The sequence below is a fragment of the Drosophila santomea genome, chromosome 3L (assembly GCF_016746245.2).
Source record: "Drosophila santomea strain STO CAGO 1482 chromosome 3L, Prin_Dsan_1.1, whole genome shotgun sequence".
Taxonomy (NCBI): domain Eukaryota; kingdom Metazoa; phylum Arthropoda; class Insecta; order Diptera; family Drosophilidae; genus Drosophila; species Drosophila santomea.
Genome location: NC_053018.2, coordinates 19,384,678 through 19,403,516, shown reverse-complemented (window position 1 = coordinate 19,403,516; position 18,839 = coordinate 19,384,678). Strand labels below are relative to the sequence as shown.

The following is an 18,839-nucleotide window of genomic DNA, read 5'->3' as shown; positions in this document are numbered from 1 at the left end:
AAAGACATGTGGAAATGCGAAAAGAAGCCGCGGGATGTGTGAGTAGATGGCAGGACGACAGCACATGCAAAGCATCTATTGATTTTTATCCTTTTGCTGCAGGCGCTTTGGCGGCTTGGCTTAAGCCACAGGGCGTATGAGTAATGCAGATTGCGTATACTTGATTTATACGGCCAGCTGCATTTGTTGCTCCAGTTGTAGCCTAGCTGCTGATGGTGCCATCAACTTCGTATGCAAGTGCAATAAATCTGTACAAGCTGACCAACTTTAAGAAAAGCTAAGGCAAACAAAAATGCCCTTAGATTTCAACACAACCAAACAAACAATCGATCACAGTGGGTGGGAAACTGGACGTCGAAAGGCTTTGCTTCGGCCCACAAAGCGCTGATGCTCAATAAATTCTATGCCGGGCCTGAACTAGGGAAAATGGCCAATTACGAGGCAAAACGAGTTAAGAATTGTGCCAGGAGAGAGATGGCCGATACAGAAGCCCGGCGTCTTGCCCCTCCCGCCGATATATCTCTCGGAATAAATGGCCATAGCCGCCTGCACTTAACATGAATGGCCATTTTTCCAATCAATTACGTACAATAGATGAGCGGGTGGAGCAAAGGGTCGAATGGCAGCGGAAAATGGGGAAAAGAGTTAAAAACGTACAAGCGAAGTATACAAGGGATGGGTCTGCAGGGCGAGCCACTCAAGCTAACGATAATTACTTGAATTTTAAAGCAACACGGCTGCTTTTCTAGAGCCGCAATTACCTTTGGCATTGACATTGTGGAAACCAAAGCAGTCCAACCCTCCACCACCTCCGGATTATAGCTTCAAACTATTTTATAAGATATGTATTTGATTCAAATCATTTTCTCTTTAAAAAATCAATATCTTATGATCTAATAATTCTTCCTACACATTTTAAAATGTAAATTCCATATATATATTATTTGCTCAAAATGTATCTAGATTTTTTATTTTCATAAAAATGTAATAACAATTAATAATGCATTTAAAATCATGCATTTAAAAGGTTGTTAAAATTAAGTTCATGGCTCTCACAAATGTACATGGTCCTTTTACAGCTATAATTACTCTAAGATTCTTGAAAATATACTGTTAAAGTATTAAGTAAACACAATCACTCAATTGATTATTTTATTTGAAATGAATGTTGCAGACTGCCTGTGATTGGAAACTGCTACATCAAGATTGAATCGCCGACCGGATCGCAGTCTACAGCTTTGGGCAGCCAGCGTTGCCTCAATACGCCCCCGACCACGCCCAGCAGCCCGCTGAGGGAAGCGCCCCAGAGTCCGTTGGACGGCCACGTCTCCTCGCTGAGTTCGCACTCCGGATCGGGATGCAGTGACATCCTGCTGGGTGAGTGGAGCGCACCCCAAACCCCCGGCTTTTTCCCATTTCGTTTGATTGCGTTTCCCGGCGGCTGTTATTTATAGCTGCCCACAAAACAGATCATGACCTAGGGAATGGCAACATTTTATTGAGGTTGCTGACACTCGCCGCCCCTACTTCTTGTTCCCCCAGTTCGATTCCACCCCTGCACCTCGCAGTGTGCGCCACTTTTGGCTTAGTTTACTCTACATGCCACCAGCGCCCAGTGCAATGTGTTGGCTGAAGGTGCCAGCCCATCCCGACACAATCTGTCCCAGATTCCTGCGACGCACTGAGGCAAATCTATTCTGTTTTTGAAAAAATTAAAATTATAAATTTTATATCCGCATTTTAGGAATTTAAGAAGTTCTTAGTTTAAATGCTGGAATTATATGCTTATTTTCTGGCAATTGTTTTTCTGGTATTGTTAATTTCTGGATTTTTAATTTCTTTTTTTTTAATGCAGATACGTAAGACCATTTCTCACTGTAAGAGTAATATTTTTGCTAGGTGTATTCGTTGCTTGTCCTGCCTTTGACGTTTGCATGGACATCGCTTCTTTTGGCAATCTGTGCTCTCTGGTATCCAGTACTCGCAGATGGAAATATATGTATATACTATACATATGTATGTATATATGTATATATATGTGTATCTGGTGATGGAAAGATAATAGTTATATTCCTTAATATAAGGGGGTGTACTATACTCGTTGAATAGTATGTAACAGGTAGATGGAAGTCTTTCGAACGTAATGAAGTATATATATTCTTGATCAAGATCACAAGACGAGTAGATCTGGCCATGTCCATCTGATCGAATGGACGTCGAGAATGAAGAGCAGCAGATTGCCACGCACACGATAGCGCCAGCAAGCCTCACTAAGAGGCCAACCTTTGGAAAAATGTTTTGTAATTTGGAAAACATTTAAGTAATTTGAAAATTGCTCGCCTATAGCATCCTTTCCTCTTTGGAGTCTGAGTGGCGAACTTCAGTTGCCTCAGTTGCTCACTGTTCCGCCTAAATTCGGCCGTTGTTTGATCTTCAGCTGGGCGCAAATTTTCCTTCCATTCTCTCATCGTCCGTCGAGTGATAATTTCTAACGTTCATTGAGGCAAACTTTGTTTACCAGCCGAGTGCTATCAAAATCAGTCAGGCCTCAACAACAATAGCAACAAATGGTGGCGAGTGAAAAATGCGCAAAGTAAATAAGAATCAGCACTAAGGAGGCTGAAATCAAGAAAATACACCACAAGAAAATAGTAGAAGAGAGAGTACTGGATATCATAAAAAAGAATCCTTTATGAAAAATGTAAGCAAAATAGAATTTATATATTGAATTTAAATCAATTATCTTGGCTAAGACCTAAACTAATTAGTAAGAGACCAACAATTTCATAAATAAATAAATATCATATCAAATAGGTATCCAGTTTTGTTGTTGATAGTTAAGTTAGTTATGTAGATAGATAGTTAGTTTTATGTAGAATCTAAAGGCTGCCAGCAGTAGCATTATAAATAAGCAAATAATTTAAACTGAACGAATTTCGCGCCACTTTGTTGCTGTTGTTGCTGTTGTCTCAAATGCTGCCCATGACGTTGCCCACAAGTCATTGAACTTAGAGCGGCGAACGTAGAGCCGACAATAGCAAAATAAATAAACGCGAAAAAGCGCGAAGAAGCCAAGGCAACTGCCTCTTCACCCCCCGTGAGATGATAAGTGAAATGCAGTAATAATAAGAATAGTGCTCCCCTTTTTCACCCGCCCATCTTTAAACAACTCTCACTCACACGCACACACTCACTCGATTCGATTACACAATCTTAGCGAGCGGCATTTTCTTTTTCTCTTCCTGGTTCGTCGTCATCGCATGTGCCCCTGTATGAGTGAGCGTCTCTGGAGGAGTGTGCGTTGCGTATCGGTGTGTCTGCGGAGATCAGGTTTTATCGCCCGACGCAATCGGACATATAGTGTGCTATAGCATGCCGCAGCTTGGGGTGGATCGGTGGATCTGTGGATCGGTGGGGGCGGCGGAGTTATCGCTTCGATTGGTCGTCGTACCTCGGCTGCTCGCTGGCTTTTCGCTTTCGCGGAGGATCGTGGAAATGTGGCTCCACCGATCGCCCAGTTGCCGTTTTCCTGTTATTTACAGTTTCTGCTTGCTTTCGCTGCTGCCCGTTGGAAAAATGGCAAGCTAGCATGCAGTTGACGTCGCCGCCACCGCTGATCATTGACTTTCGTTGGTTCCCTTTTGCGCCAGGCATTCGCCAGGAAAACTGTGGAAAACGTTAGGGAAAAATGCAATCGGGAAATCCCAAGTTTTGAGGTTTATGTAGATGCTATGATATTATGTATGCATTATGCCCTATGCACTCTACATTCTATTATTTTTGTATCTTAGTGTTAAAGAACATTTTTATATTATATTTTCCTTCAAATTATATTCACTTTTAGGCAATCTTTGGCATTGTAAGTTTATCTTTTTGAAATCCAAATATGTAACATTTAACAGTTTTGACCCCAAAATTTCGAGATATGTATACTTTATTTGATCTTCAAAAATAATTTTCAAGAGAGTATTTTCGTGCCAAAAACTTCAGTTTTCCACTTTCTTTTGGGTGGAAGGCAGCCCATAGAACGCAAGAGCAACATGCAACACTTAAACTTCCGCATAGCAGAATGTTTTCTCCCACTCTGCCGTTCGCCCTTTCTCTTTCTTGCCTGTTCAGCTGAAGGTTCTTTGACTTGACCCCCCTTTAAGGCGCCCCCACTTCTGCCCTCTCTTTCTTGCATACACATACATGCCCATTGCCTTCTCCCTCGAGGACAGTGCAAACTAAGTAACGGTCCGCGTCCCTCTCTTTCGCTCTCGCTCGCTGCACTGGTGTGTGTGAAATTGATCTTGAGTGGATGTGTTGTTGCACTTGGAAATGTTGGAAGTCGACGCCAGCGTCGGCAGCGACGCCGGCAGCGGCAATAGAAATTGAAAATAGCAACCAGGAAAAGAGTTTGCAAATGAAAAAGTGCAGCAACAACATGCAGCTGCAACAGCGAGAGTGGCAATGCATGTTTCTGTTGTGCCGTCGCTGTTGCAACAGTTGCTGCTGCTGTTGCCGATTCTAGTGCTGCAGCAGCTTCTAATGTGGCTGCGGTTGTTTCCCAAGTTGTAGCTGTTGCTGCTTGTGTGGCTGCTGTTACTGGTGCTGTTACTGGTGCTGGTACTGTTACTGGTGCTGGTACTGTTACTGGTGCTGGTACTGGTGCTGGTGGAGATTAGAAAGATAGAACCTCCAGTACTAGCAGCACATTGACTCTCTCCACTCGAGCTGCTCCCCCGATCTCCTCCAGAGACTCCGCCTCGAGCTCGGCGGCGGCGCTTCGCAGTTTTCCCACTCCATTGGGCCACACAGCCGCACTGCATTCTATTTTCCTGCTCTTTCCACACACACACACCAGAACACAGTCACTCACACTGGCGCACAGGGACATGTTCTTATTCTTCTGCGCCGCTGCTCCGTCGTCGTCTTGGACTTTTGTGTTGTCGTAGGTTCTGCAGTTTGGCTTGGATTTTCCCTGGCGCATTTGGAGCGCTGCGAAGTTGGCGCTTGCATCTCGACGAGGCGAGAGTTTCGTACGCGCGATCACCATTTCTCCAAAAAATAATAAACCGCGAGTGTACCGCTCCATAACGAACATATGTATATCAAAACGAACGCCCGATTTTGGAACTAGCTTGAACTTGGAAGCGAAGGACTTCGAAAACAACACGGAAGTGAATTGAAAAATTATGCTATACGAGCTACTACGAAGGCTAAGTGCAAGTGACAAACTTAACGAGGGGATTAGGAGAGAGAAATGCAGAATGATAGTGATAATTGAATAAAAGCATTTACGAGACAATATCGCACATCTTACTTAACCTAAGTAAAAATATGAAATAGGGAATATTTGCCAAATAATAAATACTTGGGTATACTAGGTTGTTAGTACTTGATTTTAAAATGAATGTCTATTTCATCAACTTTTTTTAAACATAATGTTCACATAGCATACTTATGTTATGATTGGTGTTTTTTTGAAGTTTTTTAAAGATTACCGGAGCTCAAAAGATTGGTGTAGCTTTTAAAATTGGATAGCAATTTTTTAGGGGACTTTGCCATATGCTAAAGCCTAACTCCTTTTTTTAATTAAGCCGCAGCTGACAAAAGCGAAGAAAATCTGAAAGACCCTAAATCTTTTTGAAACCCCTCGCCCGGATTCCCCATAAAGTGCAAAACATATAAAATCACAGAGATTTCCCACAAAAATGCTGAGCAGGCGCCCTCGCAGGTTGCCAACGTCGATTTCCACCAGCAGGACGATGGTGAAGATGATGGATGTTCATCTGACCGATCCGATCCGAGCAACATGGATGTATACCAAATAGAGCTGGAGGCACAGGCACAAATCCGCTCCAATCTCCTGGTCGAAACCTGTGTGAAGCACTCGTCTTCGGAGCAGCAGCAGCTCCACGTTAATCAGGAGGACCTTGTCAAGGATTTCACTCGGGACGCGGAGGAACAGACACGTGAAGAGGGGGCGGAAGAGGACGAAGAAGAGGACGAGGAGGAAGAAGACGAGGACGAAGACAAAGAGGAGGACGAGGACGAGGAAGCCCTGCTCCCGGTGGTCAATTTCAATGCAAATTCAGACTTTAATTTGCATTTCTTTGACACACCGGAGGACTCGTCCACCCAAGGGGCCTACAGTGAGGCCAATAGCTTGGAATCCGAGCAGGAAGGGGAGGAGCAAACACACCAGCCTCCGCAACAGAACCAGCAGCAGCAGCATCACCGGGAATTGGAGGATTGCCTAAGTGCCATTGAAGCTGATCCATTGCAGTTGTTGCATTGCGACGATTTCTACAGAACAGCAGCCCCAGCAGAGAGTGTTGCATCCAGTCTAGGCCCACAGCAGCAGCAGCATCAGCACACCCACCAGCAACAGCAGCAGCAGCAGCACCCTGGACAGCAGCAACATCAGCTCAACTGCACGCTGAGCAATGGTGGAGGTGCTCTGTACACCATCAGCAGTGTGCATCAGTTCGGTCCGGCCAGCAACCACAACAACAGCAGCAGCTCCCCCTCCTCCAGCGGCGCCCACTCTTCGCCGGACAGCGGCTGCTCGTCGGCCTCCTCCTCCGGATCCTCGGGATCCTGCGGATCATCCTCTGCATCCTCCTCCTCGTCAGCGGTCAGCAGCAGCAACAGCAACAGCAGCAGGCGCAGCAACAACAGCGTCGTCAACCCCGCAGCAACATCTTCATCTGTTGCGCATCTGAACAAAGGTACGTGCAACTTGGAACTGACACAGCGACTCTTCCGCGTTGTCGTCTCTTCAACTGCGAACCATTGTTGTCGCTCTTGGAAATTATGTTCAATAAATTTGCATTCATTGCATAATAGCAGCAACAGCAATTGAAAGTCGTTGGGTCTTCGTCTTCGTCTTCGGTTTCTTCTCTTTCTTCTTTTGAGGAAACTATTAAAGAGCTATATGAAAAATGTGAAAATGAATATAATACGCTGTTATTGGCCAATCGCTGTTGCTGTTTGAGTTTCTTCTGTAGTACGAGGAAATTGCTTTTCATGTTGCATGTCCATCAATGTGGTTGCGTTTTCCGTGGCATTTGCTTTTCCAATAACGAGCACTGCAATTGAAAGCCGTGGAAAAGATGTTTTCATTTTCATAAATCGCCTTGAATTGCTCTCGGCTCTCATATTGCCTTGGATGATGGCATTTGAGTGGGCTTAGCCGGTCTTCCGGGAGAAGTTGGTGGTCTTAACGAATGGTTACTAGGAACCGAGACGGAAATGCAAAATACCTATGTTTTTTAACTATTACGGTCAGCTGCTGCTTACACAGAGAAATATTTTTAAATAATGAAAAAATTGTAAATTTCCTCATAGAATTTTTTTTTAATTTTTTAAAATGTTTATCAAAAACATATTTTATATTTTCAACATTAAATATAATTATTGCTCAATGATTTACCGCCACTAATATCCCCAGTTTTTTATTTTAATACCCAAAACAAAAATGACGCTTTTGCATTTAGTCATTTTTTTGTGAATTATTCACATTAAATTTAATAAAATTAATAATGTTTCAAATTTTGAACAAGTAAAAATTCTACATTTCCGGTGCATACTTCCTCGACCATAAATCCGATTATCACTTGGGCAAATACATCTTGGCTGGACTTGCAAATTGCCTTGATTTGCTGGCGAAGATTCATTTGTCGTCCTGAGACGGCCACATTTAATTGCCTTAATTAGTGCGGGTAGTTGCAAGCGAATATAAATTAAGTCAGCTAGGAAAAGGCTGGGAACACCCCAAACAGGGAATTTACCAAGGAAAATTTACCAAGTCGAAATCTCGACTGATTTTCGAATGGCATTCCAATTGATATTTCTCTGCCGGGGCAAATAATGTCTGCAATCGCTCGTTGTCCCCTCCACTCAATCAGTTGTCTTCGACCAGATAAATGCATAAAATGAAAATGGAAATGGGAAAAAATCGAGGAAATATGAAGTCTTTGTCGTCTATCGTCTATCGTCCATGCCTCTGACTTGTCTGACAACGCGGAAATGCCAAGCAGTTTTCCACCAGCCAGCCAGCCAGCCAACCCACAGCCCGCACCCCTTTTTCTTCGGCTGGATAAACAATGGCGTTTCAAATTGTCAACTTACAAAAGCCACCAAATGATTTGCATTTGAACGCGGCGCGAAAATGAAAAGCAGGCACTTGAGTTTCCTTTGCGTTTTCTTCTCTTTTTTCATTCCTGCCCGGCCGACGACATTTTCCAGACGCCGTCGTTGTAGTTGTAATTGTTGTTGCACTCCAATGGTAAAAATTCAATTTGCAATTGCACAAGAGCGTAACGCGCCATGCACGGAAAAAATAATATGAATTTCTAAAATATTAAAATTGATGGTATTGAATAGAGGGGTAGGTTTGCTCAGTACTGTTAGTAACCAAATGTAAACCAACATTTCAAAATGTATTATTTGAAATCTTTTGAATATGAAGTGTAATAGCAAATGCTCAATATTCGCGGAATTAGTAAAGTGCAGTTTCTTGAACCAGGCAGAAGGATATTTCAAGAAATAAATAACAACTTTTTTCGGGGTGCCCCAATAGTTGTCATTCTTTTCGCCGCTTTTTCGGCGAGTGTATCCACATTACTTTCATTTGTTTCGCATTTCTGAGGTGTGGCAACGCCAATGTGCACAGCAGCAACTAACTACACCAACAACATCGCGACAACAACAACAGAAGGCTGTTCAAACTCCGCGCTTAGTTCATTTGCCTCTTCCTCTGGCATTAGAAAAGCGAAAAATAGCAGCAAGACATGCAGTCAAATTGAATTCGAAATGAAATGCTAAGAAGCAAACATTGCTGCCTGCTGCCTGACTCCAGTTTTTCTTTGCTGCTTTGCTGTTTTTCCTTTCTTGTTTTTCCCTAATTTGCAATGCAAATTTTTTTCGGCGCTCGCACTGTGAAAATTGTGCGGCTGCAACTTTTCTCGTGACTGCCGTTTTTACAGGCAATTTATTGTAGGCGGTGGCGTATACGTGATTTTTTGGCATTTCTTCTTATCGCACATCGCCTGGAAGTTGAATGCACTCTGTGGCCATTGGATTTAACATTATTCGTCAGCCGACTTAAGCTTGATTACGATGGGAGTCTTAAGCCTGCCGGAAAAATCGAATCTAGCTATTGGGTGGCTTAAATCAATTACTGGTGACACTTGTCGATTGATTGTGATTGTGTGGCTGACCCGTGTTGCAAGAGGTGACATTTCGGAAGATGGCGAGTGGGTGATATGGCGGCAGTGACAGCAAACTCATTTGGCAAATTGCACTGCGACATGTTGCACACACGGCGTATGAGCAATGTGCCATTGCATAAGCGACCAGCGGGACAACTTGCCAGCGGAAGAAATGTGTAAACCAATGCAATTTTCCCTTGCAGAGCAACAGCAGCAGTCACTGCCGACGACACAGCTGCAACAGCAGCAGCAGCAACACCAGCAGCAGTTGCAACACCCGCAGCAGCAGCAGCAGCAGCAGCAATCTTTTGGCCTAGCGGACAGCAGCAGCAGCAGCAGCAACAACGGCAGCGGCAACAACAACGGCGTCTCCTCGAAATCATTTGTGCCCTGCAAAGTCTGTGGCGACAAGGCATCGGGCTACCACTATGGTGTAACCTCCTGCGAGGGTTGCAAGGTAAGTTTCTACAGCTTATGCGGGGTATATATCTTATTTATGCTATTTTCCTGGCAGGGATTCTTTCGACGCAGCATCCAGAAGCAAATCGAATATCGCTGTTTGCGGGACGGCAAGTGTCTGGTCATCAGACTGAACCGCAATCGCTGCCAGTACTGCCGCTTCAAGAAATGCCTTTCCGCTGGCATGAGCCGCGATTGTAAGTACTAAACCTAAGCCACAGGCCAGAAATATGACTACGCCAAATCACAAAAGCCAACTGCTTGGGACCAAAGTGAAGGGGCTGCACCTTTGCCGCTTTTTGTGCCCCTTGATAACTTTATTAGCTGGAAAACCGCTGGCAGATTTCTGCTAAGAGATCGCAGATTGTGTCAGTTGACTGTCATTGGAAATTGGCAACTGCAAGATACCATTTTAGAATAGCAATTCACAGTACTCCAAAAGCAGCTAAGGCGGTGTATTGTTTTGGTAACAAACATATTAAATTCGAAGGAATTTATTATTGTGTGCATTTATTGATTAATTGACTTTTATTTAAAGGTTTAAGAAGCAATTAAGTGGTTGTAAAGGCTAATTAAAGCATAGGTACCCCCATTTTTATATCTAACTTTCGAAATCTTGAAATGCCAAACCACTTATTGCTCTGCACGGTTCAAACCCTTAGACTTGATACTCTCCTCTTAGTAATTGAATCAGCGAGCATCGGTTAACTAGTTAGCTAATGCCCCTAATACGCTGTAGAGCCAATACTTAAGATAATTCGCCTATTTAAAAACTCAATTCGCGAGCAGAGGCCGTTTATCCAGCCTTAAAACGGGTTTCAAATACGCCCAACCTTTTAGCTAAGCACCCATAAACCACTCCAGAGTCCAGACGGGCGGAAACCACAGCTTAGATGCAGTTCAAGTTGGCTAAGCCACAAATTTTCCCCCTTTCCCGGGGCCTGGGAAATACTTCCTGCAAAGCCGACATCCACCCACGGACTAAGAGCGAAATTAGTTTTTATGACTGTTGTCAGCGGCAGCAGCATGGGCAACATGCAGCAGCTAAAGCTGCAACAACAACTGCTCCAGGGATCCCTTGGCTTTCAAATGCAATTTATTTGATGTTGCGCAATTAATTGCCCCGAAAAAGATCGGAAACAGGAGAGCGGCACATAAAATCAGGCAAAATGCGAGTTGCTGTTGCTGTTGCTGTTGCTGCTGTCACTGTTGCTGTCGCAGTGTTGCTGTTTCTGTTGCTGCACGCGAGCAACATTTATTAGCCGCGTCTATTGGCTGCAACATTTGTTGCAATTTTTTATGGCATTTGTCTTGCCAAGAGTCGAGGCTCGCAGTGTTGAACAAACATTTCCTTAGTTTTCCTCGACGCCCACGGAGAGTAAGCCACAAGGAAATGCCCCATGAACCACACGACCAAATCGTAGAGCTCGCTCTTGCCACAGTTAATGGGTTTGCACTGGACGAATATTTCTGAAAAACGATTTTAAATGCCCTAATAAGTTCTTAATTATGAATTGTAAATATTGAAAGAATTTTTATTCAAGCATGATTATTTAAAATCATTTTTGACTTAATCTTAATCAGTACCATTTTCCCAGATCCAACACATAGTGAAACATTTTAATGACAATAAGACCTTAAAAGTTGCATCATCACTTAAATCCCTCTTGAAACTGCCACATCTATTTTGCCCTATAAATGGATTTTCCTGCAGAGCATTGCAGTTTCGTATTAGGGCTTACAAGATTTTATTTTCATACTTTTCGTAACCCCACATCACTTTAGTGACTCTTCTTTGTGGGCTTTTCCTTGGCGCTTTTCCTCTGCATATGGAAAGTTCAATAATTTACTTAAATTGCTCTTAAGGCCAGTTTTGCTTGGGGCACAAATGGGCTGTTGCGGCTGCAACGGTGGGCGGTGGCAACTTTCGAGGCGCCTTTGGACTTTGCTTGCTTGCTTTAATTAGACTTGCCACAGACTTTGTCGAATCGGATGGGGTTATTATGGCTTATAGGTTGTGGCAATGCTGCAGCTGGCAATTGCTGATTGTCGATTGCCTTTCGCAGTTGCCGTGAGAGGTTTTCCAATTAAGTTGGCTTGGAAGCTGATAAAATCGTTGAAAGCGTAACGTGATCTTTAATATTTGCGTTTCCCTGCGCGAAAGCTGGAGTTTCAGACTTTAATAGGTCAAACCATTATTGCCCCTACACTTCCTGCTGCAAAAAAACGAAAAATGCAATTATACTGTCTGTGTGTATATTAGTGGGCGTGGCATGACTTTTATTTAATTTGCAAAGCTTTTGTTGGCAGCAGCACAAAGTACATCGCAAAAAAAGATGAAAATAGCGCGATGCTTACCGAGCTGAAACTGCATTTCGGATGTTGCAGCAACGGCAGCAGGAGCAGCAGCGTCGTCAACAGCAACACTTTGCATGGTTATACAGGAATTTAGGTCAAACACAAAGCACATAACACTCACACACAGCCGTCCCAAAGTTTTCATGCCGGCATGCGGCATTTTGTGGCAATATCAACATCGCTGCCAGAAGCAGTAGCAGCAGCCACCATCCTATGCCGGCAGCCACATCTGCCTTCTACGCCTTAGTCAATTATTTCCCAAACAATTTGATAAACTTTTAATAACATTTGGGCCAAATTGAATAGGGAAAGTAGGAAACATGAATACAAAAATGCACATAAAATGCATAAAAAGCACAATAACTTTGTCCTAATTACTGACTTCTCTGCACTTTGAGCTTGTTAAAAAAAGTTAAAAGTTACAAAACAAATGTAATGTTAGAAAATCGAAGCATATTATGGAAATTTGAGGACTCCTTTTAAAAGTCGATACTTTCCCAAGCAAAATTTCTCTCAAGAAAATAATAATGTCGAACTTTAGTCAGTTTTCTTTAAGTACCGCCCTTCTGCTTGTCTGTGCTCTAGGAACCCTGCCGGAACTCCGATTCAAAGTAGGAGGCAGTAATCAATTTTATGTGAGAAAATTCTTTGAGAAGGCTAATTGAAAACTTTCCGGTGTGTTCTCTTTCCCTGCATTTCTATTCCATGTTGCTCCTAATGCGCCCGTCACTCAAATTGGCCGCAAATCAAAATGCAATTAAAGCGCCAAGCGGCCCGAAGAACTTTTTGGACAAAGTTCTGGTTGTCCGCTGCTGGCTGTCTGGTTGTCTGCTTGAGAATGGGCACATTGCTGTCACTACCAGCAGCAGCAGCAGCAGCAACAACATCAACCGCCAAGGCGACACAGTAACACAGAATCAAACTGCTCTCGACTCAATTGTAGTCAATTTGAAAGCCAACTATCAAATGTCAGCTACAAAGATCCGAGATTCGTTCGCCACGATTCTTCTAGACGCCCAAAATCGAGTGCAAAACGAAACCGTTGCTGCCAAAAACTTCATGTTGCCGCTGCGCCTGCGCAGTGACACCGGCAACAACAACAACAACAACAACAACAATAACAAAGGCCGGAGAGCACGGCAGGCTTATAATTGTGGCGTAAACTGGGTCACTTGCCAACCGAGTTGGCCGGGCCAATCCGCATCCAAATCCAAGAGCCAGACCCCGTTGCTCGCTGTAGCGAATGCTCATTGTTGCTCGTTGTTGCTAGCTGGTTGTGTGGTTGTGGGCTCTAGGACTGACAACTTATTGTGGCTGCTCGCTCTGCTTCTGCGCGTCTGAAAATTGTCTTTTATTTGGCCGTCGGTACATTAAAGTTTGGGTGCATCCACAGCTTTATTTGCGCCATTGTTTGGAAGCACTATTTGGCAATGGGCAGAACGATGGAGAATACAAAGAACACATTCTCGAACATTACACGGTCTTTGATGGCCGGTTTTCCCATTCCCCACGCTAATAAAAGATCAATCGAAAGCAACAATGGTTCAGGAACATTCTTTTAAAAAGGCTACATTCATACCCGCAATGCGTTTTCCCCCTCCAAATCTACAGTATTTTAATTTTTTAAGTTTCTAAACATTTTTGGGGGATTCCCAGAACGTATTAATACTTCTAAATTTATCTGAAATCCTCACCCCGCGGCTTACAGTTCACGAGAATCTCTCTGGATCTCATTAAACCTCTTATCGATTTCCTCATCGGGTTCAACACACTTACAGATTTCGATTCCGTTTGCGATTGAACTCCCCGAGCGCCAGCCTTTCCTTTCCGCTTCCTTTGAAATTCCCCCGGCGCCTTTCACTTTCAGTCGTCGTTCGTTGCCGTTGTGGCTTTGGCTTTGGCTTTGGCGCTGAACTGGTGAGCTGCTTCCGCTGCCATTGCCCAACTTCCCAGCCGAAATCCCCTCCGGAAGTACCCCTTCTCGTCCAGAAGACCGGGCAATGCTCGCAGTGTTTATGACTTTTCGCGAAGCGAGTCAGCCACAACAGCAAACACAAAATGCAATAAAAGCAAGAACACAAACATGAACGGCGAAAAGTAAATAAAATATTGCCAAAAATTTGTAGCCGCTTAATTATTTAATTACGTATTCAAAGTGTTGTTATTGCGTGCGACTCGTTTATAAACAATTTTTAGCCGGGCTATGGCTGCATAAGCTGAAAAGTTGAGTAAACAGTTCAACCAGAAATGAAAAATCGATCGTAAAACAATTCAATATAATAACAAAGCGTATTGCAACAGCACCTGTTGGCGCTTGAATGAGTCAATCTGCGTTGCGATCTGTTTCTGATGCTACTGCTGCTGCGAGTTGTTGTTTCTGCTGTCGTTGCCCCCAGGTGTTGCAACATATTCTCTCCGACTAATTGCTAATGTTAATTAATGCACTCACCTTTGTTGCGGCTCATTGTTCGTTGTCGTTTGTGTCGCATGTTGCTGCCGTGCTACGCATGCGTGCCCCGCGAGCAATCTGTCCGCCAATTACAACGAAACTCGTTTGTATCCGCCCGGTAGATGTTGATGTTGCCGCCGATTGTTGCTGCAGTTGTCCTCTATTTAAAGTTCAATTATCACCTTGTCGCCTTGCTAAATCTACAAAAAGCTTAAAAACTTATTGGAGGCACAACACAAAGCGTAAAATTAAATTAATGCAAGCGATTTAGCGCATTTTGGCATTAAAATCACAGAATCGAGGTAGGTATTTGAATATATATACATACATATACATATATGATATTAATTATTGTGTAATTTTTTGTATACTAAATCAATTCGAGAACATTCTCTACACTTCTTTCAAAAATACTGTAAGTAATCATTAACCACATTCCATTTTCTCTTGAGTTTATTGAACTCCGTGACCCTTCAGAACAAACGTTATTCACAGCTTGCTGTGCAATTGGCACATTTCTGCATCACTTGCAACTTAGGAAATGTACACTTTTTGTGAGTCAGTAAATTTCCAGAGAGTTTATGCGTAATTTGTATCTATTTACTTTAAAATGAGAAGATCACAGGTGAACAAATTGGCAAACATGGCAGCAATTGTCATTGTTCGTGGGATATCCCCGCGAAAGACACATTGTCTGTGGCTTGCAAAGTCATAACCATTATATAAATAACTAGTTGATAGAACTCAATTGCAATTATAGTTGCAATCGAGGAGACACCCACTTGATTCATATCGCAGTGCAATTATGAGACCCCCCTCCCACACAATTAACGTCCCAAATCATCGATAAATTGCCAAGAAATGTCGCACACTTAAAGGGGTGGTAATCAGGGGGAGGGACTTTGGGTGGGTGGGTGACAAAGACAATGACGGCAAAGCCACCGCAGCAGCAGAAGCAGCAACAAAGCCACCCGAACGTTGACTTCTAAATGTCAATCACTGCGGACGCCCCTCGGTGCGTTTTCCCCCTCCCAACCAACGTGCCCGGCATAAGAATGTCTTAGTAAATGTCATAAAAAACGTAAATGCAAACTGAAACAAGAGAGAAAGCTCTAGTCGAGTTCCTCGACTATCAGATACCCGTTGCCTAACTAGTGGGAGTGCAAAACATATAAAGAGATTCAAAAAATCTACAATTTTTTCAAGAGTAAGAAAGGGGCGGCAGTGTTGTGTGTTGTGTGTGGTGTGTGGGTTTCATACGGGCGAACAGACAGACGGACCAGATACTCATACTTTTCAGCGAGTGTGGTATACCCTTATATTCTGCAAGTAACGGGTATACAAATAGTACAAAAAACTGAAAAAATAACAATCACTGACGATGCAGAAGAAAATAAGTTTATAAAATTAGCCAGCGCACTTTGTTGCACTGTGTTGTTGTCTAGTGCGAGAATAAATGATTATGATGCGCCGCCATTCCCCAGAATTCCCCCACAATCCTCCACAAATAGTTGACAACGCATCGCCCGAGGCGGCGGCAAGTGCACCCGCCTTTGGGTTCAACGCCCAGCTGCAATAACAACATCAGCAACAACAGCAGCAACATCAGCAGAAACGGCAGCAGCAGCAGCAGCAGCAACAGCAACACGCATTTTTCTTGGCACTTCCGCGATTCTGGCCATCGACTTCGACAATACGAGCTCGGGCACGAGTACCAGGGCATTATCTGGCTGACTGGGGAGTGGATTTGGGTATCCAAGTTCCCTGATTAAGCAGCTGTTTGGGTTGCTGCCACTTTGGATAATGTTGCTGCTGCTGCAACTTTACGCGTCGTTAATGGCTAACTGCCACCCGGAAGACGCCAAAACCTCACCAATTTGGAGCGACTTTATGGACGGATTGCAGTTGGCTATCCAAATTCCTTTTTTAATATAATTACAAAGACCTGGGGCGGGAAATCTGGGAGACATCAAAATCTGCACATTGAAGGGGAGCTTAACTTTATAACATAAGCTTCCCAATTTAAAGTTAAAAATTTTGATAGGATTATACATTATATATATGTATAAATGACAGAATTATACTTTCCAATTTCTCGACTATCAGATAGCCATTACTTAGCTAAAAAAAAGGAATATTTCCTTTGCGTGTGGAATTAAGCAATACAATTTTCAACAAAATCAAGATTTTAACGGTAATAAACAAACTTGCATAAACAACTAGCTTCCGAGATCTCGACGTTCGGACAGACAGACGGACATGGCCAGATGACATTGGCCAGTGATCCTGACTAGAAATATATATTATATAGGGTCGGGAACGCTTCCTTCTATCTTACATACTTTTTATCGAATCTAGTATACCCTTTTACTCCACGAGTAACAGGTATAATGTTTTTTTACTTTTTTAATATAATACGTTAGGTGTTAGCAGTTTGATGGCACTTTTTTTCCTTGTGTATTGTTATGAGTTTGTGCATGCCGCAGAAATGAGGAAGCAACTTCAAATGTGCTGCGGTGGCAGCAGCAACCATTGCATTACGACGGGCTGCCGCTGCCAACGCAGAAATCAGTGAAGCGTTTTGGATTTCGAACAGGCTGGCCAATGCTACGTAGCTCTATAGCTATATAGCCCCCTTTGATTCACTTAAGCCCCCCTTCGTCGGAGTAGCTGTCTTCAATTAACACGCCGCTGCCATGTTGCAGCAGTGGCAGTTGGTGTTGTGTGGCATTTCCCTCCACGATTTTGCAGAATGCGTTGACCTTTTCGCCGGGAAAGGAAAAGGGGCCAAGGAAAAGGCGGAAGGGTGTGGAGTGTAGTGGAGTGGAGTGGTGGCGATGAGATGTGTGTGCTCTCGAGTGTGGCCACAGTTGACGATGATGATCATCATGGTGGCGGCCACTTTGACGGCTCGTTGGGAACACCTTCAGCGCTCCTCCGACTTAACTGCTTAATCAACCCGAAGAAGATGAGGATGGACTTTGAGGTTGAGGTTGCATGGCAAATTGCTCGAGCTGCTGATCTGCGGCTGATCTCAATGCCCAGCCTTATGAAATGAAAACGATGAAGACGCTGGAGGAGCGTGATCGATGGTGGCTCCCTGTACCAAGTACTCGAGTTGCCCGACTATGCGCCTCATCTCTGCTCTGAGTCGCCACTAAATTAAATCAAAACTGGCAGCATGTAAAGACGTGCCTGACATGCCAAAAAGGGCAGGGAACTGCGCGAATGGCCAGCAATGGGGTAAAAAGTGCTTTTCTGGAGGAAGTCGGCCCTTGAGACGCGTGCAATTTTCAGGGGCAGTGTGGTGTACTGATTTGCTGGAGAATCCAATCCACGAGGAGGGGTCATAATACGATTTTAAAACACACTCAACCGCTGCGTGTTGCGTGCTGTAAATTAGCCAGTGCTCCTCTAACGGTTTTCGAGTGAGTGGAATACGGTCCACCCTAATAAAGGGAGTGCATTCGCAACCATGCTTTGTACTGACTAATTAGTCGTGTAAAGTACCTCAATTTAAGGTATTCTTATAAGAAATTTAAGCAAGTTTTAGTTGAGTAAGAATGTTTTAATTAATTGAAAAAAAACCTAACCTTATGTGCTTTCTCTTTATAAGTAATTGCCGCAAGCCAGCTATCAAAAGCCAAACTTTCATAGCAAATTGACTCGATTTTAAACTATCCAGCGGATGTCATTGGGTTTTTGTGTGGGAAAACTATCAAAAGTGGTTGGAAAGCAGGAAATTGTCAAGCGATGCGTCCTGTTGTCCCCGGGCAATCAGATCCAAGAAAAGCCAAGCAATTGCAATTCCAACTGCAACTAAAACAACAACACTGACATGAAAAGTCACTTCCTTATTGCAAAGCTCACGCATACATGCACATTTAAGCCGTCATCTAAATCAAGGCTTATGTAACTTCGGCTGAAGCGGAGGCTGCCTTTTCCTTGGCTCGTTTTTCATTTTGATTTTATGTGCCAACGGCTACATTGCCAAACTGCTGAAGAAAAACGTGCAAAACAGATGCAAATGCATCTAACACCGGTTAGGCAGCTTTTTCCTCTTTTGCAGTCGCCGAAGTCGCAGCAGCCGCAACAGCAGTTGCATGCAACAAACACAAACACATCAGCAGCAGCAGCAGCAGCAGCATCAGCAAATCTTGTTACTCAATTTCAATTGGTGCTCTGCCGGCGTCGCTGCAACTGCAATGCTTCATGCAAAAGCGTTCAGCAAAAGCTCTCTCTCTCTCTCTCTGAAAATGCTCTCTTATGGCCGTCTCTTTCTGATCTGTGTAGCCCTCCCTTTCTGATTTGTATATCCCTCTCTATCTCATTTTTGAGACGACTGCTCTTTTCGCTTCTTTGTTTTGCTTGGT

At 43.6% G+C, this 18,839-nt stretch overlaps 1 protein-coding gene across 1 annotated transcript in view; it reads left to right on the top strand.

Annotated features, from left to right (window-relative positions):
- Positions 1–5,735: 5,735 nt before the first annotated feature.
- The window catches only part of LOC120448557 (ecdysone-induced protein 78C), a 31,722-nt gene continuing 18,618 nt past the window's right edge, over positions 5,736–18,839 (top strand). The window contains exons 1-3 of the mRNA XM_039630612.2: positions 5,736–6,716; positions 9,404–9,657; positions 9,715–9,856. Coding sequence (XP_039486546.2) covers positions 5,798–6,716; positions 9,404–9,657; positions 9,715–9,856 — 1,315 coding nt within the window. The 5' untranslated portion in view covers positions 5,736–5,797. The remainder of the gene's footprint in view (positions 6,717–9,403; positions 9,658–9,714; positions 9,857–18,839) is intronic.